The 27,803-nt window shown below is 41.5% G+C and overlaps 1 protein-coding gene across 4 annotated transcripts in view; it reads right to left on the minus strand.

Moving 5' to 3' along the window:
- The window catches only part of tmem135 (transmembrane protein 135), a 544,027-nt gene that overhangs the window by 66,481 nt on the left and 449,743 nt on the right, over positions 1-27,803 (minus strand). For 3 of the 4 annotated variants that reach the window (XM_043691564.2, XM_043691563.2, XM_043691562.2), the window contains 2 exons: positions 24,773-24,814; positions 18,186-18,350 (listed from right to left, as the gene is read on the minus strand). The exons of the other annotated variant lie outside the window; for it this stretch is intronic. In XM_043691564.2, coding sequence (XP_043547499.1) covers positions 18,186-18,350; positions 24,773-24,814 — 207 coding nt within the window. The remainder of the gene's footprint in view (positions 1-18,185; positions 18,351-24,772; positions 24,815-27,803) is intronic. 4 annotated transcript variants of the gene reach the window in all.

The following is a 27,803-nucleotide window of genomic DNA, read 5'->3' on the forward strand; positions in this document are numbered from 1 at the left end:
TACTTTCATTCTATAGAAGCACAGAAGATGACCTTTGGCCCATCATATTTATATCACAGCTGGAGCCAGACAGCTCATACTATCCCCCATATATTCCTTGAAGTCCAACAAGTTTTTGTTTCACTTCAGATATTATCCAATGCCCCTCTGAAAGGTATGATTGAATCTGCCTTCCCCACACACACATGCAATTTATTTCAGTTTAACCTTTTGCTAAATTAGAAAGCATTCCTTCACACCACCGTTGGCTCTTTTACTGTTGGACTTAAACTAGCGTCCTCTGTCCTTTATTCTTCTGCCAATGGGAAGAATTTTGCAATATTTACTCTGTCATTACTCCTTCGGATTTTGAACACTGTCAAATGTCCTCTTAGCAGTCCTAGCTTCTCCAATCTATACTGTAACTGAAGTCCCCCATTCCTGGAGGTGGTTTTGGAAATAGTTTCTGAAACCTCTCTAATGCCATTGTAACCTCCAATGGAGCCATATCATTATTTTGTAAAGGATCACCATAACTTCTTTGTTTTTGTACTGCATGGCAGTACTGAAAAGGGTGCAGAATCAGGCAACTATGCCTGAGCGAGAGATACAAGTCAGAATCAATCTACTTTCACATGGGGACTTAGCCAATGGCAGAAAAGTGTGCTTAAACAAAAGCAATTGCAACTTGTGAAGTGTGTTAAATATTGTCAGAATTAACAGTACTAGTAAAGTTTATCTGTAGTTTTATAGTTTTAAGTTTTATTCCACAAAGTAAAACAGAGTTAACCCAGACTTAGATGTTTACAGCACAATAATTTGACTTCTTGTATCAGCACCAGTCTACAAGGGTCTGACAATACTAATCAGTTTCCAGCTCTTCGCTCATCGGTTTGGAGGCTAAAGCAATGCAAATGAATATCTAAACAGTGCTCAAATGTCACAAGAGTTTCTGACTCAACCACTCCTTCAGACAGTCTGCACCAAATTGCCAACATTCACAGCGTGAAAAGATCTCTGAGTAACTTAAGTGAAGTAAGGTTAAGACATGGCAGGACAGCTTAGTCAGATAGGCAGCATGCCTGCAGTATGTCAGAAGTCATAGATGCTACCACTAACTGCATGCTGCAAGTGTCACCAACTGCAGAAACTGGAGATCCAGGTTTCTGTTCAGACAAGCAATGGCAGAAAGCACTGTGGCACATCCACAAGACTGAAAATTATGTGAATAGCATGCTCATAGTGGTGGTCATATGGCAGCCCAGGAGCAAGCAGGCATAAAGGGTATGGGTGATCGCCAGGCAGTCTAAGAAACTAGGAAGGTGGTGCAGGAGACACACCAGGTCTCACTCATTAATTGCTTTTCTATTTTAGATGTTGATTAGGGCATAGGATGTTTCGAGGAGAGCAGTCAAAAAGAAGCTTTTAGCTCTAAGGATGGTTCAGCTGTCCATGAAGGGAAGAAGATGGGAAGAGCAGTAATGATAGGGGTTTCATTAGTTTCATTAGTCAGAAGCTGTAATTCCCAATTCACCCAATGATATGGGTAGGCAAGGGAATGAGGACCTCAAAGCAGATTGCAGTGAGCTCGAAAGGCGACTGAAAAGCAGAATCTCTAAAGCAATAATCTTAGGATTACCTATTTCTTCTCAAACATAGTGTGTTCGGAAACACCATATGAGAATTGTGATTGAACACTTGGCTGTAAAACAAAATTGGAGAGACAACCCCAGACATTAGAGACATTAAGAGCTGTCTGGGGTTGGTGGGACCTCTACAGATGATCAGATCTAACAGGACTGGGACTTGCACCTTCACAGAAAGACCTGCTGCTATTTCAACAAGGATTGAAATTAGATTGGCAGGGGAGCTATGTTTCAAGGGAATTAAAAGTAGCATGAGGAAAAGTAGAAATTAAAATTAGAAGACAGGTGAAACGTAGATAAGCATCAACAGGATTGGAAGAAGGAAAAACATTAAAGAAAAAGCAAAATTAAAGGCACTCTATATGATGCATATAGCATTAAAACAGGTTGAGAACTTGAATGCACAAATAATACTAATTTACCTCATTTAATTGACATGATGGAAAGGTAGCTGCAGGGCAGCCAAGACTTGGACCTGAATACAAAAGGGTATTGGACATTTCAGAAACGTAAGCAAAGAGGGAAAATGATGGGTTGTAGGAATTTTAATAAAGAACGAGATCAGTACATCAGATCATTAGATCAAAGGATCAAATGTGGAATCCAAGTATGGAGCTAAGAAGCTGCAAGGGACAGCAAAATTGAAGGAGCTGTTGGATAAAGCTGGCCACAGTATACATCACGAAATTAGAGATACATATAAAGTGGCTAATGCAGCAATAACTTCAATTAACATAGACTGGCTGACATAAATCAGCAAAAATAATGCAATGGACACTGTAGCATTGAACAGAAATCCCCGTCATATAAAATACTGGACAAGACCCTGGACTTTACTAACATCTAAAATAGTGGGCTCAGGTTGCAAACACACAATACAGCCAGAATGATTTCTGCCTGGGACTGTTGTTCAGCCTGGAATTCCAACTTAAACCTTCACTCTAAACTAAACCTAGCACCGTAGACCAAAACTAACTTCTACACCTCGGGCAACCAGGCACAGAAAATATAGGACCAACATACATACTGAACATTCAACTTCAATCAAAATCCATTCACTCATATTCTTAACTACCAGGAAGCCAATTGACTTCAAAGGGAACACCAGAAACACAATGGCAAGTACAGATTTGGAACCAAGTTAAAGGGCTCACAATTAGTACAATTGCAGGCCCCAATCTTACCTGAAGCAGCAATTCCCAGGTGAGATCGCAGCAGCTATCCTCAGGCGGGTTCAAGGGAGCTCTTCCCCAGGTGTTCCAAACAACTATCCCCAGAAACATTCTGAGGAACCAACAGCTAATTCTAGTTGCTTTTTATAAGAGCCATCTCGAGAAGGTGGATCCTGACAGCAATTCTGAGAGCTACCAAAAAGAGTCTGTTCCGAACCAGGGGAACCAGCCGCAACCAACCACAACCATGAGATCCAAGAACTGACAAACTCCAAAAACCAACCGACATCACATGGCCTCAGACATGTCCTTAGGTGAAAACTGGGCCAGCAAAACCACCAGAAACTAAGGAAAACCAAGTACTTATCCAACAGATCAACTAAGTGTCCTACCGCATCAGCCCAGACTGAAGGCCTACGCAGTTCAAACTCTTCATCCAAGCACTGGGTACAGCAAGCGGGAAAAACCAGCTGTACTTCAAAATCGCGTTTTCCTCAGTGGTGAGCTTAAACTACCGAAACCCAAACCTTCCAACTGAGCTAGCAAGGAAGGGAAGGCGGGTGATGACAGGAAGCCTGATTTAAGTTTCTGTGGTTAAAACTGTTGCTTTAGGTTCTAATAGTGTTTAATTTAATAGGGTATTTAATTACTATCCTTTATATAATTATATTAATAATTTCACTGTTTACTGTTTTTACCTGTATTTCTTGTATTATACCCTTTGTATTCAAATAAATAGAGATTCTTTTGCTCTGAAACATCTGTCTCCTGCTTTCTTCACTTCACATTCCCTAAACAAGTCTAGTGTCTAGAACTAGAGATCTAGAGCCAGACAGGATATACCCAAGGTTACTACAGGTAGCAAGGGGAAGAGATTGCTGAGTCTTTGGCGATGATCTTTGTGTCCTCGCTGTCCACTGGAGTAGTGCCAGATGTTTGGAGGGTTACAAATGTTATTCCCTTGTTCAAGAAAAGGAATAGGGATAATCCTGGGAATTACAGGCCAGTCAGTCTTATGTCAGTGGTGGGCAACGTATTGAAGAGAATTCTGAGAGACAGGATTTATGATTACTCAATATCCTCATGTAAAAGTCGATCTCATGTAAAAGTCCACCTTTTAATTTTATCCAAAATTCCATCTCTTCTAAAAGGTAATCCTACTATACTGCATTATAAACCTCTCACAAAGGAAACTGCATGTTTCCATTAACCCATTAAATGAAATCGCATTCACTTATTCCGGTAACTCTACTCATCATTGTCTGTTTACTATATTGCATCTCTACTGATTCATTCATTCATTCATTCATTCATTCATTCATTCATAACTCTACTTAGCCCACTTGGTTTACACAGCATGTTTTGATTAATTGATTGATTCATTCATATTGGTACTAAGTCGTTTGGTGCTTACGCACTTTGTTCACAATAGATCCAAAAGTTAATACTATTAAAAAGTTCATCATTTTAATTGTGCCATTATATCTGAATAAAAAGGGGATATATTAGCTACATATATCTTTAATTCCTTGACAAATTTGTTAATGTTGTTGAGGTTCATTACATAAGAGAGTAAATGGGAAGGAAACTGAAGAATTTGATGGGAAAGTTTAAGACGCTTACACATAGAGAATTTAATAAATGTTTCACTTTATGTGTGCCATTATACCAGGCCATGACAATGTTGAACGGTGTGATTTTTCAGGATTTCAATGACTCTTTGACATGTTAAATTTTCATACTGGTACATGTAAATATAATTTACTACCAGTAATTCATTCGTGTTTCTCTTACTTTTATTCGTTAATTCCTTCTACTGTAATTCATTGTGCTTTTCTTCTTTACCCAGGACTAGTTGAGCGATCAAATCAACTTCTGCTAATATGGTATTTCGAACTGCAGCATGAATTTCAGCCACTCAAAACTAGTGCCTGTGTAATAGTCAACCCTATAAATTGAACCTTTAAAAATAGTGTAAAAAAATTTGACTTTTACATGAACATATACGGTACTTGGAAAACCATCGTTTGAATAGAATGAGTCAGCATATGGCTTTGAGAGGGGCAGGTCATGCCTCACAAACCTGAATGAATTCTTTGAGGATCTGACATAACATGTTTTTAGATTAGATTACTTACAGTGTGGAAACAGGCCGAAGCGCAACCCATCCAAACCCATTCCCCCACATTTACCCCTTCACCTAACACTACGGGCAATTTAGCATGGCCAATTCACCTAAGCTGCAAATTTTTGGACTGTGGGAGGAAACCGGAACACCCGGAGGAAACCCACATAGACACGGGGAGAATGTGCAAACACCACACAGACAGTTGCCTGAGGCAGGAATTGAACCCAGGTCACTGGCGCTGTGAGGCAGCAGTGCTAACCACTGTGCCACCGTGCCGCCCACACTGATGAAGGTAGAACAGTGGGTGTGATGTACATGGATTTTAGCAAGGCATTTGATAAGGTTCCCCATGGTAGGTCCATTCAGAAAGTAGGGAGGCATGGGATACAGGGAGACCTGTCTGTCTGGATACAGAATTGGCTGGCCCACAGAAGACAGGTGTTTGATGGAAAGCATTCATAGAACATAGAAAAATAGAAAAATACAGCGCAGTACAGGCCCTTTGGCCCTCGATGTTGCGCCGATCCAAGCCCACCTAACCTACACTAGCCCACTATCCTCCATATGCCTATCCAATGCCCGTTTAAATACCCATAAAGAGGGAGAGTCCACCATTGCTACGGCAGGGCATTCCATGAACTCACGACTCGCTGAGTAAAGAATCTACCCCTAACATCTGTCCAGCCTGAATGACCAATGGTGTTCTGCAGGATTGGTTCTGAGACCTCTGCTCTTTGTGATTTTTATACATTACTTGGATGAGGAAGTGGAAATGTGGGTTAGTAAATTTGCTGATGGCACAAAGGTTGGTCAAGTTGTGGATAGAGTGGAGGGCTGTGGTAGGTTGCAATGGGACATTGACAGGATGCAGAACTGGTCTGATAAGTGGCAGATGGAGTTCAACCTGGAAAAGTGTGAAATCATTCGAATTTAACAAGGTTAAAGGCGTGGAGGAACAGAGGGATCTTGAGGTTCATGTCCATATATCCTGCCACCCAAGTTGATTGGGTTGTTAAGAAGGTGTATGGTGTGTTGACTTTCATTAGCAGAGCGATTAAGTTTAACTGCTGCAAGGTTATGCTGCAGCTCTAGAGTCGAGAGTGTGGTGCTGGAAAAGCACAGCAGGACAGGCAGCATCCGAGGAGCAGGAGAATCAATGTTTCAGGCATAAGTCCTTCATCAGAAAAAACCGAAACGTCGATTCTCCTGCTCCTCTGATGCTGCCTGACCTGCTGTGCTTTTCCAGCACCACACTCGCGACTCTGATCTCCAGCATCTGCAGTCCTCACTTTCTCCTCCCTGCAACTCGAGAGCACCCTGGTTAGACCACACTTGCAATATTGGAAATGTCTGTCATGAGCGGGCATAATTTTAATGTAATTGGTGGAAGGTTTAGGGGCAATGTCAGAGGTAGGTTCTTCACTCAATGGGTGTGTGGAATGCATAGCCAACAGTATTAGTAGAGTCAGATACATTAGGGACATTTAAGCAACTCTTGGACAGGCACATGGAAGTTCGTACAATGAAGGGTATGCAGGTTATTTGATCTTAGAGTAAGATAAAAGGCCGGCACAACATCAAGGGAAAAGGGACTGTATTGGGCTGTACTGTTCTATGTTTTCTATGTTCTATCTGGGGGTTATTCAACCTACCTAAAATCAACAAATTACTGATTGTTAACAGAATCCTGTACGACATTCCTCAAATGCATATGTGTGATGGTTTCTGGTGCAATATGATGAGGAACCAACTAGGGATCAGGTTATTTTTCTTTTGATGTTAATTAATGAGAAACAGCTAACTAACAACATTAGTGTAAAGTAGTCTTTGAGAAGTAGTGATCATAACATGATAGTATTTCACATTAAGATTGAAGACAATATGATTCATTCCTGAAGCAGGACCTTATATGTAAAGGAGATGATTATGCTATGAAAGTTAGGTTGGCTGTGATGAATTGAGAAAATTTACAAAAGATTGGATGGTAGACAGGCTATGGCCAACTATTTAAATAAATTGTATGTAGTCTACAATAGATATACATTCCTCAAATACACACAGCACAGTGAACTAAAATTAAAGTCTGCATTAGATCAAAGGAAGTGGATAACAAGAATGCCAGAAAAACTGGCAAATCTGACAAACGGCAGTAGTTTAGAACACAACAAAGCAGGACCAAGAAATTGATAAAGGAAGGGGAAACTGAATATTAATACAAATAAGGAACATCAAAGTGGAGTGTAAAAGATATGCAAAAAGAAAAAGATTAACTGGGACAAATGCAGACCCATCACAAATGGCATTAGGAGAATGTAAAGGGGAAAACAGAGAAATGTCAGAGAAACTAAACAGTTAATTCATGTCTGTCTTCACAGAAGCAGCTGCAGAAAATCTCTCAAAAATACTCGGCAATTAAGAGACTCGCGTAAATCAGGAACTGAAATAAATCAGTATTTGAAAAGCTAACCGGATTCCAGATTGATTAGTGCCCTGGAGCAAATAAGGTTAACTCCAGAATGTTGAACGTGCCGAGAGAATCAGTGAGCTTACTTCTAGTTATTGTTTAAAAATTCTATAGGTTCTGGAAAGGTTCCTGTGGATTGTGAAGTAGAAAATATAGACTACTATTTAAGAAAACTGGAAGAGAGAGAATGAAGAACTGTTAGTTCTAACAGACTTGTTAGTTGACCTCAGTAGTTGACCTTTGTGGGCGGCACGGTGGCACAGTGGTTAGCACTGCTGCCTCACAGCGCCAGAGACCCGGGTTCAATTCCCGACTCAGGCGACTAACTGTGTGGAGTTTGCACATTCTCCCCGTGTCTGCGTGGGTTTCCTCCGGGTGCTCCGGTTTCCTCCCACAGTCCAAAGATGTGCAGGTCAGGTGAATTGGCCATGCTAAATTGCCCGTAGTGTTAGGTCAAGGGGTAAAATGTAGGGGAAAGGGTGGGTTGCGCTTCGGCGGGTCGGTGTGGACTTGTTGGGCCGAAGGGCCTGTTTCCACACTGTAAGTAATCTAATCTAATCTAATCTAGTCAGGAAAATATTAGACTTTAATTCAAAGGATAGGATAATTGGATATGTGCAAAAGGATGAGTCAACATGGTAAGAGTCAACATGGATTTATGAAAGGGAAATAACAATGAATAAATTTGCAGAGTTTTCTGAGGACATTATTGTAACAATGATAAAGCAGACTCTGTGGGTCTGGTGTATTTGAATTTCCATAATGCACCACACAGAAGCTTAGTAAATAAAATAGGTGGCATGAGATTTAAGGAAATATACCACAAAGAATTGACATTTGGTTATTAGGCAGAAAGTGAGAATAGGAATGAACAAGTTGGGTACTACAAGGATAAGTGCTCAGTCCATGTCTGTTATCACAACTATAAATACTCTGGCTGTTGTCAACAACTAAAATTTAAGACCATAAGATGAAAGGGCAGACGTAAGCTGTTCAGCCTATTGAGTCAGTTCCACTATTCAATAAGATCCTGGTTGATCTGATAATCAACTCCACATTCATGCCATAATGAATTCTACAAGTTCATTACTGTCCGAAAGGAGAAAATCTTCCTCTTCTTTGTCTGAAATGACTGACCATTTTGAGAATATGCTACTCCTTTAACAAGGTTATATTGTCCTTGTTAAGAGGGGTTTTAAAGGCATAGGTTCCGATATATTTGGAAATGTCTACCTTGAAAATGCTTAAGTGCTTTTTGAAACACTTGTACAATGAAAAAGGGTGGCCAGTTCTCCCAGTTTAGGATTTTGTTTGGTTTGGTTTTAGCAAGCAATCTGTTTTGAGGCTGCTGGTCAAAGTAACAGCTCCATGCTGATCCTCTCTCTCTCTAACATTTCTCTCCTGTAAGAACCTTTGTTTGATTGTACCTTTTTGCCATAGGGGTGTTATGGAATGTTGCAGGAAATCAGGACAGCTTTTGTTAAGTTGAGTTTGTGTTGGTTGGGTTTTCAAATAGTTATGTTATTCTAAATTTAGTTTTCTTTTATTAGTTTATAAATAAATTCTGTTTTGTTTAAAACTGTGTGATTAGGCCAGCTGTATCACTACTGGAATATCCACTTTAACCACCTGCTTAAAACAACTAGAAAAGTTAGGGTCTGAGCTACATTCTTGAAATATGTTGAGGGGGGAGTGGATTGATTCATAACACCTTGCTCTGAGATGATGCCTTCTGGTTCTAAAATCTCCCTCAAGGGAAAACAACCACTCTGCATCTAATCTGTCAAGTCCCTTAAGAATCACGTATGTTTCAATAAGGTCAATTCTCATCTTTTTAAATGCCAATGATTACAGGCTCCTCCTACTCATAATACTGCAACCTGTCCCATAAAATATCCCTCCAAAGCTGAATTCAACCCACTTCTCTCCAGTGCCTCCAATGTCAGTTCATAATTACTTTGATAAGTGGATTAAAACTGTTCACAGTATTCCATTTCAGTCTCCTACTTTTGTACTCATTCACTTCAAAATAAAGGCAAACGGTCCATTTGCAATCTCTATTTCCCAATGAACTTGGATGCTAGCATTTTGTAATTCATGAATTCAGGCGAGTGAGGGAAGGTTGTCATAGAGACTTACAAAATTCAAACAGGAATAGACAGGGTTGATGTTCCCGATGGTGGGTGTGTCCAGAACCAGGGGTCACAGTTTGAGGATTTGGGGTGGACCATTTAGGACAGACATGATGAGACATTTTGTCACTCTGAGTAGTGGACCTGTGGGATTCATTGCTACAGGAAGTAGTTGCAACCAAAACATTTAATGTATTCAAAGGGCAGCTAGATATAGCACTTGGGGCAAATGGGACCAAAGATTATGGGCAGAAAGCAGGATTAGGCTATTGAGTTGGATGATCAGCCATGATCGTGATGAATGGCAGAGCAGGCTTGAAGGGCAGAATGGCCACCTTTTGCTCCTATCGTCCATGCTTCTATGTTTTCATGTACAAGGACCCCCAAATCCCTGCATGCTGCAGCTTTCTGCAGTCTCATTCCATTTAACTAATATTCAGTTCTTCAAGTCTTCCAGCCAAAGGGCATAATCTCATGTATTTCCACATGATGTTGCACCTGCCAAGTTTTTGCACACTTACTAAAGATGTACCTACACCCCGAGGTCTGCAGCAATTCAAAAAGGCACCTCATATACGGACAATTAGGTTTGGAGATTAAACTTTGGCTTGGTCAGTGATGTCCACAGATCACAAATGTGCAAAAAATCTCTGCATTGTCCCTATTACACACACTCCCTTATAGTCTGTTATCACTTTTCCCCTTTTTACTCATTTGCTTAAAACTATTACACTTTTAACATTTCCCAGATACGATGAATAGTCTAGCGTTTCCCGATTTTCTATTCGACAAAGATTAGGCTACCTTAAGAAAGCAGGGAGTGTAAAACTGTCAGATTTTAAATCAGAAAAAATACAACTATTACCACTTCAAAGCTGATGTTGAACTGTTCAAGATGGAAAACAGCCATTTTGTCTGGCCAACTGGCATGTGGGATCCCATTAGTACCAAAGGCTCCTACCCTGAATGGCATCTATATTTATATGCTTATTGTCAGACAGCCAAGATTAGAAAATTTAAAATTAATACTGTAATAGAAAACCTTATCCCTTACTATAGGCTTCTTTAAAGTACTTCTGGTTCTATTGTGTTGGTCTCAACAAAGCAATAAGAAATATAAGACCTCTTATTCATTTTCTTATGATCCCAACGATTTGACTGTTAGCATTACCCTCGCTAGGCAATAAAGATGTTTGAAACATCTAAGATAATATTGTCTGCTGGTCATATGATCTGTTTTTTTTTAAAAGAAGTGATTTACCATTCAAACCTGCTTCATCTCCACTTAAATAATGAATATAAATCACCCAGACTATCCACTGAGACATGTCCTAGTATGAATTACTTGATTCAATTTGAGATTTACAAAAGCACGTCTGTCTCTCAAATTATTTCTGTTTCTCATTTTGTTAAGCAAAAGTCTGGGTCATTTTTCACTTAGCATCCCATATTCCACAATGGCACATCAACAACTTACTATTTAGTATGTTGAATTAATGTCTTCAAAAGAAATTTATGCTTGAAAAAACAAGAAAAAAAATGAAAAGCTCTTCATTTAATTCAGACGTCAGACCAAAAGGTTTGGTAACACTTCACTATCACAATTTTAGTTTGTTATGATGTCATATGTATGTTGTGAACTAATTCTTCCCCTCTGCCCTTGTTGTTTGAAACATTTGCATTTAAACTTTGCACTGACCATCCCACATGCACTTTCGAGAAAATTACATCTGTTGATAATCACTGAAGTCACAACAGTATCAATCCTGCTGCAAAATTATATTTAATTGAGAAGAAAGCATGACTTCCTATCAAAAGTGGGAGAAAGTGAGGCCTGCAGATGCTGGAGATCAGAGTTGAGTGTGTGGTGCTGGAAAAGCACAGCTGGTCAGGCAGCATCCAAGGATCAGAAGATGAAGGGCTTATGCCTGCTCCTTTTTCTATCAAAAGTGACCTGCTTAGCTTGGTTGTAAACAAAAATCACACCAAACTGTTCTACGATTATCTAACTGAAGCTGAAGTAAAATCTTAATCTAAAATCTTAAATTCCATTGATGGCATTTACACTTTTGAATCAAGTGTTATAGGGCTGAAGTCTTCATATGAAGAGACTTGAACACAGACATTCAAATTCAGTGCTAAGAGAGTGTGTTGCATGGCTGGAGGTGCCATCTTTCAGATCTGATGTTAAATAGAGGCCCTTCTGCCTGTCAAATAGATGAAAAACATGATTTTTAAGACAAGCTGACGAGTAATACCCAGTAGCCTGGCTAATGTCCATCCCTCAATCAGCAACACAAAGCAGATTAATCTTGTCATTATTGCATTGCTGTTTGTAGAAGCTCATGAGGCATGATTGTTCACACACAAGCTATTAACGATCCTTAATCAGTTTCCCTTTCCACATACATGAAAATTCCATCCTTCAGGAGTTCCTCCAACAACTTCCCCACCACCGATGTCAGGCTCACCTGTCCATAGTTCCCTGGCTTTTCCTTACCACATTTCTTAAATAGTGGCACCGCGTTAGTCAACCTCCAGTCTTCCAGCACCTCACCTGTAACTATCAATGAGCCAAATATCTCAGCAAGGAGCCCAGCAATCACTTCTCTAGCTTTCCACAGAGTTCTAAGTACACCAGATCAGTTCCTGGGGATTTATTCACCTTTTTGCGATTTAGACAATAGACAATAGACAATAGGTGCAGGAGTAGGCCATTCAGCCCTTCGAGCCTGCACCGCCATTCAATATAATCATGGCTGATCATTCCTAATCAGTATCCTGTTCCTGCCTTATCTCCATAACCCTTGATTCCACTATCTTTGAGAGCTCTATCCAACTCCTTCTTAAGTGAATCCAGAGAGTGGGCCTCCACTGCCCCCTGTGGCAGAGCATTCCACACAGCCACCACTCTCTGGGTGAAGAAGTTTCTCCTGAGCTCTGTCCTAAATGGTCTACCCCGTATTTTTAAGCTGTGTCCTCTGGTTCGGCACTCACCCATCAGTGGAAATATGTTTCCTACTGCCAGAGTGTCCAATCCTTTCATAATCTTATACGTCTCAATCAGATCCCCTCTCACTCTTCGAAACTCAAGGGTATACAAGCCCAGTCGCTTCAGTCTTTCAGTGTAAGGTAATCCTGTCTTTCCAGGAATTGACCTCGTGAACCTACGCTGCACTCCCTCAATAGTCAGAATGTCTTTTCTCAAATTTGGAGACCAGAACTGCATACAGTACTCCAGGTGTGGTCTCACCAGGGCCCTGTACAGCTGCAGAAGAACCTCTTTGCTTCTATACTCAATTCCTCTTGTTATGAAGGCCAGCATGCTATTAGCCTTCTTCACTACCTGCTGTACCTGCATGCTTGCCTTCATTGACTGGTGTACAAGAACACCCAGATCTCTCTGTACTGCCCCTTTACACAAATTGATTCCATTGAGGTAGTAGTCTGCCTTCCTGTTCTTGCTACCAAAGTGGATAACCATACATTTATCCATATTAAACTGCATCTGCCATGCATCTGCCCACTCACCTAACTTGTCCAGGTCACCCTGTAATCTCCTAACATCTTCATCACTTTTCACCCTGCCACCCAGCTTTGTATCATCAGCAAATTTGCTAATGTTATTGCTGATACCATCTTCTATATCATTAACATATATTGTAAAAAGCTGTGGTCCCAGCACGGATCCCTGCGGTACCCCACTGGTCACTGCCTGCCATTCCGAAATGGAGCCGTTTATCAGTACCCTTTGTTTCCTATTAGCCAAGCAATTTTCAATCCAATCTACTACTTTGCCCCCAATACCATGCACCCTAATTTTACTCACTAACCTCCTGTGTGGGACTTTATCAAAAGCTTTCTGAAAGTCCAGGTACACTACATCTACTGGATTTCCCTCGTCCAACTTCATAGTTACATCCTCAAAAAATTCAAGATGATTAGTCAAGCATGATTTCCACTTCATAAATCCATGCTGACTCTGTCCTATCCTGTTACTACTATCCAGATGTGCAGTAATTTCATCCATTATAATAGACTCCAGCATCTTTCCCACCACTGAGGTCAGACTAACTGGTCTATAATTACCTGCTTTCTCTCGCCCACCTTTCTTAAAAAGTGGTATAACATTAGCCACCCTCTAATCCTCAGGAACCGACCCCGAATCTATTGAACTCTGGAAAATAATCACCAACGCATCCACGATTTACCGAGCCACCTCCTTCAGTACCCTGGGATGCAGGCCATCAGGCCCCGGAGACTTATCAACCTTCAGACCTAACAGCTTCTCCAACACCAAATCCTGGCAAATATAAATTCCCTTAAGTTCAGGTCCTTCAGCCACTGTTACCTCAGGAAGATTGCTTGTGTCTTCCCAAGTGAACACAGATCTGAAGTACCCATTTAATTCCTCTGCCATTTCTTTGTTCCTAGTAATATATTCCCCTGTTTCTGTCTTCAAGGGCCCAATTTTTGTCCTAACCATTTTTTGGCCTTGCACATACCTAAAAAAGCTTTTACTATCCTCCTTAATATTCTTGGCCAGTTTACCTTCGTACCTCATTTTTCCTCTGCGTATTTCCTTCTTAGTAATCCTCTGTTGCTCTTTAAAAGCTTCCCAGTCCTCAGTTTTCCCACTTATCTTAGCTATGTTATACTTTTTCTCTTTTAACTTCATATGTTTCTTTACTTCCCTCATCAGCCACGGTCGCCCATGCCTCCTCCTGGGATCTTTCTTCCTTTTAGGAATGAACTGATCCTGCAACTTCTGCATTATACACAGAAATATCCGTCATTGTTCCTCCACGGTCATTCCTGCTAAGGTATTGCACCATTGAACTTTTGCCAGCTCCTCCCTCATAGCTCCATAATTCCCTTTATTCAACAGAAGTACTGTCACTTCCGACTGTACCCTCTCAAATTGCAGATTGAAGCTTATTGTATTATGGTCACTGCTTCCCAATGGCTCCTTCACTTCGAGGTCTCTGACCAATTCTGGTTTGTTACACAATACCAGATCCAGAATTGCCTTCTCCCTGGTCGGCTCCAGCACCAGCTGCTCTCAGAATCCATCTCTGAGGCACTCCACAAAGTCTCTTTCTTGTGGCCCAATACCATCCTGATTCTCCCAATCTACCTGCATGTTAAAATCCCCCATAACAACTGTCGTGACATCTTTGCGACAGGCCAATTTCAGCTCCTTATTTAACTTACATCCGACAGCCAGACTACTGTTTGGGGGCTTGTAGGTGACTCCCAAGAGGGTCTTTTTATCCTTGGTATTTAAGACATATAGCACATTCTCCTCTGTAATATGGGCATTTTTCAAGATGTCACCATCTATATCCACACATTTTATAACTTGCATGTCCTTCTCCACAGTATTGTTTCTCAATTTCTCACCGAGTATTGGGTGGTCTATAGTACAATCCCAATAAGGTCAAGCCTTCCTTATTTTTCAGTTCCATGCAAATAATTTACCTTGAGGTATTCCGAGGAATATCATCCCTCGGTACAGATGTAATTTTATCTCTTCGCAAAAACGCCACTCCCTCTCCTCTCTTGCTACCCCTTCTTTCCCACCTACAGCATTTGTATTCTGGAACATTAAGCTGCCAGTCCTGTCCATCCCTGAGCCACGACTCTGTAATTGCTATGAAATCCCAGTCCCATGTTCCTAACCATACCCTGAATTCATCTGCCTTCCCTATAAGGCCTCTTATACTGAAATAAATACACTTTAATTTATCAGTACTACCTCGTTCTTTGCTTTGTTCCTGCCTGTCCTGACTGTTTGACTTGTTCGTTTGCCTAACTGTACCAGTCTCAGACTGATCTGTTTCCTCACTACCTCCCGGGGTCTCCCCACCCCCAACAAACGTACTAGTTTAAATCCTCCCTAGCAAATCACCCTGTTAGTACATTAGCCCCTTTCCAATCCATCCTACCTGTACAGGTCACTTCTATTCCAGAGATTCCAATGACCCAAAAATGTGAACCCTTCTCCCCTGCACCAGTTCCTCAGCTACGCATTCATCTACTCTATCCTCCTATTCCTAACCTTACGAGCTTGTGGTATTGGGTGTAATCCAGGTATTACCACCCTTGAGGACTGCTTTTTTAAATTCCTGCCTAACTTCCTATATTCTCCCTTCGGAATCTCATCTTAATCCCTCCCTATGTTGTTAATTCCAACGTGCACAACGACCTCCTGCTGGTCCCTTTCCCCTTTGTGAATATTCTGCACTCTCTCAGAGATAACCTTAATCCTGGCACCAGGGAGACAACATACCATTTTGATTTCTCACTGTTGCCCGCAGAAACATCTGTACGTGCCTCTGACTAGAGAGTACTCTTTCACAATCGATCACTTGGAACTCGATGTATCCCTCGTTATATTAGAGCCAGTCTTGGTACCAGAAACTAGGCTGTTCCTGCTACATTCCCCTGAGAGTCCATCACCCCCTACATTTTCCAAAACAGTATATTGGTTTGAGATGGGATAGCCACAGGAGACTCCTGCACTACGTGCCTCCGTCTCCTACCTTTCTTGGAGGAAACCCATCTACCTGTCTGTATCTGCAGTTTTTCTCCCTTCCTACTGAAGGAGTAATGAACAGCACTGATGAGGGAAGAGTGGTGAATGTGATCTGTATGGACTTCAGTAAGGCGTTGAACAAGGTTCCTTATGGTAGACTGGTTATCAAGGTTAGATCTCATGGAATACAGGGAGAACTAGCCATTTGGATACAGAACTGGCTCAAAAGTAAAGGAACAGGATGATGGAGGAGGGTTGCTTTTCAGACTGGAGGCCTGTGACCAGTGCCACAAGGATCAGTGTTGGGTCCACTGCTTTTCGTCATTTATATAAACGATTTGGATGTGAGCATGGTTGGTATAGTTAGTAAGTTTGCAGATGACAGCAAAATTGGAGGTGTAATCAACAGCGAAGAAGGTTACCTCAGAGTACAATGGGATCTTGATCAGATGGGCCAATGGGCTGAGGAGTGGTAGATAGTGTTTAATTTAAATAAATGTGAGATGCGGCATGTTGGAAAGGAAAATCAAGGCAGGACTTATATATTTAATGGTAAGGTCCTGGGGATTGTTCCTCAACAAAAAGGCCTTGGAGTGCAGGTTCACAGTTCCTTGAAAGTAGAGTTAAAGGTAGATGGGATAATGAAGAAGGCGCTTGGTATGCTTTCCTTTCTTGGTCAGAGTATTTAGTACAGGAATTGGGAAGACAAGTTGCAGCTGTACAGACATTGGCTTGGCCACATTTGGAATATTTTGTGCAATTCTGGTTTCCCTCCTTTCAAAAGTATGTTGTGAAACCTGAAAGGGCTCAGAAAAGATTGACAAGGATGTTACCAGGGTTGAAAATGTGTTGCTGGAAAAGCGCAGCAGGTCAGGCAGCATCCAGGGAACAGGAGAATCGACTTATGCCCGAAACGTCGATTCTCCTGTTCCCTGGATGCTGCCTGACCTGCTGCGCTTTTCCAGCAACACATTTTCAGCTCTGATCTCCAGCATCTGCAGACCTCACTTTCTCCTCAAAGATTGTTACCAGGGTTGGAGTGTTTGAGCTATAGGGAAAGGCTGAATAGTCTGGGGCTATTCTTCCTGGAGCTTCGAAGGCTGAGGGGTGACTTTATAGAGGTTTATTAAGTCATGAGGGGTATGGATAGTGTAAGTAGACAGGGTCTTTTCTTTGAGGTGGGGGGAATCCAGAACTAGAGTGCATAGGTTTAGGGTGAGAGGGGAAAGTTTAAAAGGGACCAAAGGGGCAACTTTTTCACACAAAGGGGGTGCTGTGTGTATGGAATGAGCTGACAGAGGAAGTGGTGGAGGCTGGTACAAATGAAAACATTTAAAAGGCATCTGGATGAGTATATGAATAGGAATGGTTTAGATGGATGTGTGCCAAGTGCTGGCAAATGGTAGTAGATTAATTTAGGATATCTAGTCAGCCTGGACGAGTTGGACCGAAGGGTTTGTTTCCATGCTGTACATCTCTATGACTCTATATCATGCAAATCGGCTGCTATGCTACTTGCATCACAACTGCAGTTAAAAAAATACTTAACTAGTTGCAGAACACTTTGTATCTCCTGAGGTTGTTAAAGACACTAAGTATGTGTTTCTCTTTAAATGAGAGTCTTTTTTTTAAAAAAGACTGGTTATCACATTATCTTCATGGAGAATGCATAAACTTGCAATCTGTTTTTGATGTGCCTGAGCATTCAATGTATTAACTCGTTAAAATAAACGTCCAAGTTTTTAAATTCTTGGCTTATCATCTGATTTTGTTATTTTTAAATGTTGAAGTTAAACCATTTCATATAGGAGGAAGTAAGGACTGCAGATGCTGAAACTCCTGAAGAGCTCACGCTGGAAAAGTCAACTCTCCTGCTCCTCAGATGCTGCCTGACCAGCTGTGCTTTTCCAGCATTACACTCAGAGTCAAATTTTTTCATAACTGATCATGCAATCGGTGTCTACTGAAACTTTGGTCTCTCGCTAATGTAATGAATAATGCCACAGGTTATCTGGACTTATTCAAAAAAATATTTTTCCTATGGCCTCTTGCTTACATTGTTAGACAATGGAAATAATGCCTCTCTCAGACAAAAAATAAGATTGGTAATTGAAATATTTTCTTACATTCTGTCAACAAGTTGTCTTGTCAAGGCTAGCAGAGACTTCTTGGTCTTCTTGTTTGGATCTTCTATTGCCTGGTGCTCAGTCGTCTGACTACTGGGTACACTGATATTCCGCGGTTCTGCCAAAATGGGATGTGTTGGAATTTCTTCCTTTCCAACAATAAACCTAACATATGGGAATCAACAACATCTTTCATGAAGTAAAATGCAAACAAACAGCACTGTGAATCTTTAAATTTCCAATGTGGTGAGTCATTGCATTACTTATAAAATACAAATCAGGATTGAGGTTGGAAATGATTTAATCTTTACATTTAAATCCAAGGCTCCTTGATAGCTTTGTTACAAATGAATTACCATGTAACTCCCAGTCTGGTTTCAGTCAGCAATCGCAGTTCCGGGAGCAGTTGAAATACCATTTGTGGTTTTGACACCCTTAGGTTAAGGGATGGAAATCATTATTCAAGTTTCAAAATCCAGATAATTGCCTTGTGGCCCAGCTGGAAATTCTGTGTGTTAACACAGAAGGGACAGAGTAACTTGCCAGCATTCAATGCCAAGCATTACATATGAAGCACGGCCATTTCAGTTATGTACAGCAGACATGGACACGGAATTGCTCATTCACACAAATCAAAATTTGAATACAATAAGAAAAAAAAACAAAGTTGAAGACCTCAAAATGTATTAAAGCAAAAATTAACTACTTACACAGGTCATAATTCAGAAATTAAATCAGATAAACAAAAACCTGGCAAATTTATGCTACTAATGCACAAGGAAAACACTGGTGACTTGTAATTGAAACCATCTGTAATTTACATTGACAATACCACATTTTAGACGTCAGGTCATCAATGGAGTTGTGATATTCCAGATGCACTACAAGAATTCAGGCATTTCTGCCATAAAGAGAGGCTATTTGTAGGCTTCATAACACAGAGATTGACAGTTTGGTAATGCTGGTTACCAGTCTACCTCATTATCTTCAACAAATACACCAGTCATTAATATCAATTAATAGCTATGATACAATAAAGCGATTTCTTTTAAATTTAACAAGTTGAGAGTCATAATATTTCAAAGTGCAGATGTTTTATCTATAAATTAGTGAAGGCAGATTCAATGGTTTCTATTTATTATTTTTAATTATTCTATTCTTTCTCATTATTCTATTTATATTCTTACCAAGATCTGAAAAAAAATTACTATAAAATTCAATACTGCTTTAAAATTGAAGTTGATTTTCAACTTCTACCTTCTTCAGTTTTTACCTAAGTTCTCATGAATAATGCTATTTTGAAACACTCACAAGAGTGTCTTTTTCAGAGTCTTTACATCGCCCGTCGATGTTTTGGACTCTCTAGCATCACCACAGTCCAAGAGTACTGGTGGTACTGGGTATTGGTGGTCCTCCATCGGTCTGGTATCAGACTGATTGTGTTTTTGGTGGGCCGCGTCCCTGTTTTTTATTTTTATCTTTTTTTTAGCAGGGGTTGGCCGGTCCTGGTCTCCGGCCAGAGCCGGTTAATGGTAGTTTGCTCACTTATCACTAAAGAGTTGTAATACTTCGAGTCTCAGTGATAATGTGAATCTGGATGTCTTTTGGGCGAAGGTTTCAAATCTTTCTATGCCGAGGAATTTCATTAGGCTGTTTTTCAGGCCCAGACACTTGCCTCGAGCGCCCATCACAAAGCGAAAATACTTAGGTTCAGAGCCTCCCATCAATTCCGTTGTCTCGGTGTTAAGGTGTTTATATTTCTCGCCTTCCTCACGCTATGCCATTTCCAGTGCTTTGCTGTCATTTTTGTACCGCTCTGTGACATCGACTACCACGATATTTTGATCTTTCTTAAACATGAGATCGGGTTTCCACAGTGAGCCGTCTTTTGCAAATAACCTGGGCTCAACGTACAATGCCCAGCTGTACTTACTGATATGCTTTTGCAGCTGGTCTGTGATCTTATTATGGTGTTTTATTCAAGCGTTTTTGACAAATGGGCAGCATCCTGACATGTGTGAGATGTCTCACACCTTCAGCAAGTTTTGTTTCTATTCGGTCTTTTCCTTGATAGGGTGGCTCTTGTTGGTAATAGATTACATTGCAAGAGCAAGCTGTTTATAAACTGTGAGGATTTCTGTTGGATTGCTGATTTCAGCCACGTGTTAGAGATCCTGTTGTCTCCGAAATACTGGATGCCTGTCCCTTGACATTTCAGCCTTCGCCACTTTTCAAATTCCCGCTCTCACCATCCTGCATATCTGTTGGGCAGTTTTTGTCGCCCGGCGTCTGCCTCCTGGAGTGCTGACATTATGGCCTGGATGTGTGTCATCAGGACCATTTCCCCTTCGCTGCCGTTTTGGCTGCTGGTTGGAAATCTTCAATTTATTTAAGGACTTTGAGCTTGTGCAGTCCTGCAACGGTGTCTGTGTTGCATTCTCCTTTATCCTGAAAGGAGGCCCGAATTATCACATTGTTGGACATCTCTAGTGCCTCCCGTTTGTGGAGGATCATGGATAGAATTTGCACCTCCAGTTTTGGGATGGCTAGACCACCGTTCCTGTTGCTGGCATACAGGACTACATCAGTGGTATGAGGTGGAAGGTGGCATTACGGATGATCAGGTTCAGTTTTATAAGTGTGCATTGAGATGCTTTGGATAGGATCAGATGGAAATACAATCTGGGGATGACATGAGTTTTTAGGATCTCCAGCCATTGCCTTGGTCGGAGAGATGTTGCCTGTATTCCTTTAACCCAGGTCTTAAGCCTCTCCTCCCATTCTCCTTCTGACACACCTGCCCACAGATCGATACGGGCACCCAGGTATTTCTCTGTATCGCCTGGGGATATATAAGCTATGGATTCACTGCGCAGCTTCCAGTTATTGAAGTGGCTGTTTCAGAAGATCTTCCTCTTTAACATAAAATGGAAGCCCTTTGTCTTCGCAATGTTAATACTGAGACCCGTATGGTCACAATATGACTGGAGCAGCCTCAGATTCATCGCCATACCGGTGTGAGTGTCAGTCAGAAGATCTATGTCATCTGCGATGGCCAAAGTCGAGCAGTTGACTCTTCTGCCACCCAGGAGCATGGCGATGTTAGCAATGTTAAATGATACTGGTGAGAGTGGGTTGCCCTACTATACGCGGCACAGTGGCACAGTGGGTGGGCAGCACGGTGGCACAGTGGTTAGCACTATTGCCTCACAGCGCCAGAGACCTGGGTTCAATTCCCACCTCGGGCAACTGTGTGGAGTTTGCACATTCTTCCCGTGTCTGCATGGGTTTCCTCTGGGTGGTCTGGTTTCCTCCCACAGTCCAAAACGCGCAGTTAGGTGAACTGACAACACTAAATTGCCGGTAGTGTTAGCTGAAGGAGTAAATGTAGGGGAATTGGTCTGGGTGGGTTTCTCTTCGGAGTGTCGGTGTGGATTTGTTGGGCCGAGGGTCCTGTTTCCACACTGCAAGTAATCCAATCTAATCAATGTTTATTGGGGTGGTACTGGTACCGTTCCCTTCCACCATGTTGTATTGCCAGTGTAGAGATCCTTGATCAGACCTACAAAGGCTTTGGGAGGTTGTGCTCTTTGTAAAGTTTTCAGTAGTAGCTTGTGCCCAACTGAGTTGAACACTTTCGCCAGATCAACAAAGACAACTGAGAGGTCCTTGCGGTTATGCTTTGCTCCCTTAATGATGTTCTCGAGGATGACAATGTTTTCATTGCATCTGGGAGTGGCTGCTAAGAACCCCTTTTGCCTGTTGTTAATTTCGACTGTTTCACCGAGGCATTTTGCCTTTATTTTCGTGAACGTTCGTAGCAGATCAGACCAATAGTTATCGGCCGCCAGTTGTCGATGTTTTTCAGGAGGTCTTTATCCTCACTTAGGAATCAAGACTGTTTGACTCTTTCTCAGTGATTCTGCTATCCTGCTTGATTTGAGCCAGAGGGAGAAGAGTCGGTGTAGATACGTTTCCTCCTCTTCATGGATTAATCGTATATCGCTCAGTTTCAGGCCGTCTGGTCCAGTGGCAATGTGCGTGTTCATCCCCCTTGATGGGTGCCTCGACATCTTCTACCTCTAGGGGTTTCATCAAGGATCCGTCATCTACGTTCCCGGTATATGGGGCGTACTTATTGAGGTTTGATTTCTGGTTCGGTATCGACAGTTTCTCACGGAAACATGCCTCCAGTCCCTCTTTTGAGAGAGGACAAGTGGATGAGGTCAGCACTCCCATGATCCCACAAGCTAGTTGGTGCCGGTTGGTTTTGTAGTGCTGCTGTATCGCTCTAAAACAGCGCTCTACATGCTGCCCATGTTTTCTTTGTCCCGGTGTTGTTACTGGTATTTTGGTATTTATTAGCCTGGTCTTTCAGAAGCTTATTTTGTTTTTTCTGTCTCTCCCTACTATTCATTAGTAGGTTGATAATACTTTCCATCGGGTAAGTGTGTCCAGGTAGTTCCTCGCGCTAAAGAGCTCCTCAACTTGTGTTAGCTGGTCATCTATGTCCCTATGCTTAGAGATGGAGGCTGGTGTTCTGCAGCTGGCTCTCTGGCACAGGTTTGGATCATTGAAATTTTCCTGGACCTCTCTGCCTCCGATTCGTGCGAGTCACTGGTTATGCTTGACTTGTTTGGGTTTGGACCTTTGTCAGGGTGTTTGCAAGGTTTTTGCATTTGTCCAAGATGTGCTTGGGTGTTTTCATTTTAAGGATGCTGACAATCGATTTATTCATGAATTTGCATCCTGCAAATCTCACTTCTAGTTCCCTCAGGAGTGCCATCTCCTCCTGTGACTACACGCGATCACTTCTCCCTGGTTGAGTGCAGTTTTGAGGAGATTTTCATTCCGTAGAATAGGATGTTGATGCCTCTCGTGTTGACCAAATCTTGCCTGAATTGTAAACTATTGGTTACATGCGCTGCATGCAAAGTCCCCTGTTGGAGGGGGTTTCTTACCTTTGCATTTGGGGTAATGGCAGGAGATTGCGTGGTACTCTCCTGCTTTGTCGCAGCATTAACATTTTGTTCGAATGTTCTTAATTTTGTGCACTTTAGTCATATGGGGCAGCACAGTGGCTCAGTGGTTAGCACTGCTGCCTCACAGCACCAGGGTCCCAGGTTCGATTCCAGCCTTGGGTGACTGTCTGTGTGGAGTTTGCACATTCTCCCCGTGTCTGCGTGGGTTTCCTCCGGGTGCTCCGGTTTCCTCCCACAGTCCAAAGATGTGCAGGTCAGGTGAATTGGCTATGCTAAATTGCCCGTAGTGTTAGCTGCATCAGTCAGAGGGAAATGGGTCGGTGGGTTACTCTTCGGAGGGTCAGTGTGGACTTGTTGGGCCGAAGGGCCTGCTTCCATGCTGTAGGGAATCTAATCTAATCTGAATCTTAAACAGGCTCACCATGGGGACGAGAGTGTTGCAATCCTTGCAAAACAGCCCGTTGATGGGGTAATGGATTATTACCTCCTGGACAGATGTTCTGACATATACTGTTTCGATCATAACTCCTCCTATGAAGGCAGTTGTCTTGGCTGTCATATCACCAGTCTTAGTTTCAGTCTCTTTAGCCATATGGTCTGTGCCCTGTATTGAAATTTGATAACTCTTGCTGTCGAAGGTTTGGGTAGTCATGCTTATCCCGTCTAGAGGGTGGGCCACCCACACAGTTCCTTCTCTAACTTATCTATCTCATCTACTGGATGAGCCGGCTCCCTAACAGGGGTGGCCAGCTCAGCTGCATGTAGAGCAGGAGATATCATCTCAAGATCGCTGTCTCAGTTTGAATCGAGATGGATCTTGTTGCCGGTTTTGTTGAGCAGGCACATTTACAACCTAATGACTTAACACAGCTCGCAGTTGTGGACAAGGCTGCGGGGAAGTTGTTTATCCGGGACACTTCCCAGCCGGATTGTTCCAGTGAAAATGGAAAACTCATGACTTTTGAAAGCCATACCGAGGTATCTGATCTGCGTGGACCATGGCCGACTCACTTTTTCTCAGTCGTTTTGTCACTCAGCAGCCAAGGCTACTGAGCTTACCAGCGGTGCCAACGAGGTGGCATGACACCAACTATGTGCCAAAAATATGTCAAAACGTCATTGTTACTCCCGCCTTAGGAAGAGCTGCTTTTACTTCCTGCAAAAAGAATGCCATCAGTCTGACATTGTACAAATACAACCAAGGGAGAAAGTGAGAACTGCAGATGCTGGAGATCAGAGTTGAGAGTGTGGGGTCAGGCAACAGCAGGTCAGGCAACACCCGAGGAGCAGGAGAATTGACATTTCAGACATACGCCCTTCATAATAGTATGAATAGTTTGGGAAACTTGGTTGGCATGGACGTGTTGGACCAAAGGGTTTGTTTCTGTGTTATGTGACTCTATGACTAATTCAGCAACAGCTATACACAGGCGTTGATCATCTTTATTTAAAGTGGTGTCATCCAGGTTGCACAATCCTGAAACTGGAACAGAAGCTATCCATAATAGAAAGCTTCTTTGTAAACTTTTATGTAACTGCATTTATGTTTATTGTTTAGTCTTGTGAGCAAAAAAAATTTAGAAAATTCACATTTGATCTACTTACTTGAGTGCTGAGAAAGCAAATCCCTTGAGGCCATCTTTGCATCTGGAAAACAAATGTCACTTGATTCATACATGCAGTTAAAACTGCCATAAAGCATGTATATTCTGCTGTAATGTCTGGTGACTTATATTCTTTTACATACTGTTTTCAGCAAAGAAACAACCATTCAGCCCAATAGATCCAGGTTCCATATGACGTCCCTCCAATCATTCTTTCTCAAGTCTCATCAACATAACTATTCTGCTCCTTTTTCATTATTCTATTCATTGTTTGGGTAAAAAAAGTTCCCTTGCTAAAGTCCCTATAGGAATTATTAGTAAATATTCTATATTTGGGGTAAAGGGTAAAACAGAATGAAAAAAAGTTAAAATTTCTACCTTTGATCTCTATTTCTTTAAACTTCTGCTGGAAAGAACATATCAGAGAAAGATGGCAACAACAATGTCAAATCCAATATCGTATCTCAAGATGGATTACACGCAGACAACGTAAACTGGAGCCCACACCTGAATCTACTCTCCCCTAAGCCACATACTTCAAAGCTCCTAGGACTGAAGGAATCATACCTCAGCTGGATTCAATGTCTTCAGGTAAAGAACAGGAGAGAAAAGAAAAAATAGACGTTTCAGGGAAAAATGGGAAAGTAGTGTAAATACTAATATACAGAAATTTACCAGATCATACATTTCAATCTTCTGCAAATTCAGTTAGCAACTGCCTACAAGGTGAAAGGAATGGAGGTCACTGATTTTCTTGAGATAGAGCTGATGGCAAAATCAGACAAAGTTGTTATGGCACAGAAGGAGACCATTTGGCTCATTGCGCCTTACCAACTCTTCAGTCGAACATCATTAACCTGTGTTAATCTCCTGCATTTTTTCCATACATTTCAACACTATAATCATCCAATGTTCTCTTGAATGCCTAATTGAACCCGCCTCCACGACACTTTCAGGCAATGCATTCCAAACTATATTAACTCTCAGTATGAAAATGTTTCTCACGATCACCTTTGCTTCATTTGCATATCACTTTAAATATATATGCTCTTGTTCCTCTTCTCTAACCATCCTGCTCACAATTTTAAAAACCGGTGTCAAATCTTGTCTCAGCCTTCTTCCTTCCAAGGAGAACAGTGCCAATTTCTTCTATCAATCCTCATAACGGAAGCTTCACATACCTGGAACTATTTCTGTAAATCACTTTTGCTCTCTCTCCAATGCATTCACATCATTCTAATAATGTGGCACCACAACTGTAAACAAAGCTCCAACTGAGGCCTAACAAGTGTCTTGTACAAGTTCAACATCATCTTTTTGTAATCTATGCCCGTATTAATAGATCTGAGGATATTGTATTCTTATTAACTGCACCTGCCATGCCACCTTCAATAATCTGTGCGACGTTTATACCCAAGGTCACTTTGCTGCTGCCCTCCCTCCAGAAAATACCCTCTATTATATTCAAACAAAGAAATGCAGATCAGAAACAGAAATAGAAATTGCTGGAGAAACTCAGCAGACCTGGCATCATCTATGGAGATAAAGCAGAGTTAACATTTTGAGTTTAGTGACCCTTCTTATTTTGTATTGTCTTTCAATGCTCTCCCTACTGAAGTGCAGTACATCATACTTCTCTGCATTGAGCCTGTCACCAGTTACCCACTCCAATAACTTGTCAATGCCCTTTCAGAGTTACATATTGTTCTCCCCACAGTTTAGAATTCTTCCAAGTTTCAGGTCATCTACAAAGTTGTCCCCTGCACACCAATATCCTGATTGTTAACATAGATCAGGAAAACCAAGGGTCCCAGTACTGACCCCTGGGGAACTCCACTAATAAACTTCATTGATCATTACTTTCTGTTTCCTATCAATCAGCCAATTTGTATCCATATTGTCAATGTCTCTTTTGTACATGACAAATCTTCCTCACAAATCTTGCTTGGCACTGTATCAAATGCTTTCTGAAAATCCATGTATACCACATCAACTGCAATACCCTATCAGGACTCTTACCTCTTCAAAGAATTCCAGCAAGTTAGTTAAACACAATTTGCCCTCTAAGAATCCATGCTGATGATTCCTAATCAATGTACCTTCTTCCATGTGACTACTAATTCTATCCCAAATAACTGTCTCTAGAAGCGTCCCACCACTGAAGTTAAAGTGACTGGTCAGTAATTGTTTGGATTCTCCTTACACGCTTTCCTAAACAAGGCTGTACTGTTCAAAATTCTCAAATCCTCCCAGAGTCCAGTGAAGACCAAAAGATCTTGGCCAGTAACCCCTGCAATTTCTACCCTCAGGCCCTTCAAAATACTTGGATGCATCTCACCCCGTCCTGGGGCCTCATCAGCTTTAAGTACCAACAGTAAATTGAAGACACTTACCTTCTTAATTGTGCACCCTTCTAATGACAGAGTTTCCTCTCTGTCACCATGGCCTTGGCAGTATTCTCCATTTTTGTACAGACAGAAGCAAAGTATTAATTTAACATCTCAGCCATTCTCCCTGCCTTCAGACATAAATCCCTTTATGGGCCTCTAATGAGCCTTACCCTTCCTTTAGCTACTCTTTTACTATTTATGTGACTTTGGAATTCCCCTTTATGTTAGTTGCTAGTTTTTTCCCATAATTCCTCTTTGCTTCTCTTATTTGCTTTTACACCTGCCTCTAAACCTTCATATTGTTCTTGGTTCTCAATCATAATTTGCCGCACAGCTGTCATATATTTTTTCTTCTTCTGCTAATCTCAATCTCCTTTTGTCATCCATGCAACTCCAGACTTTTTTTTGTCCAATCTTTTCCATTTGAGTTCTTGTTCCATCTCTGCCAATTAAATTTTCTTATTTTGGATTGTTGCATGTCATTCTCCAACATCATGTTGAACCTTATGATATAATTACTTGTGCCTCCCATAATTCCCTGGGACAATTGATCCACTTGGCCCATGTCATTTCCAAGGACCAAGTCTAAAAGTGCGTTCTTTCTTGTTGGACTGGACAAACACTGATGTAGGAAACTCTCCT

Source organism: Chiloscyllium plagiosum, unplaced genomic scaffold (genome assembly GCF_037043375.1).
Source record: "Chiloscyllium plagiosum isolate Xiang-an unplaced genomic scaffold, Cpla_swu_hap1 HiC_scaffold_6, whole genome shotgun sequence".
In the NCBI taxonomy this organism is placed as follows: domain Eukaryota; kingdom Metazoa; phylum Chordata; class Chondrichthyes; order Orectolobiformes; family Hemiscylliidae; genus Chiloscyllium; species Chiloscyllium plagiosum.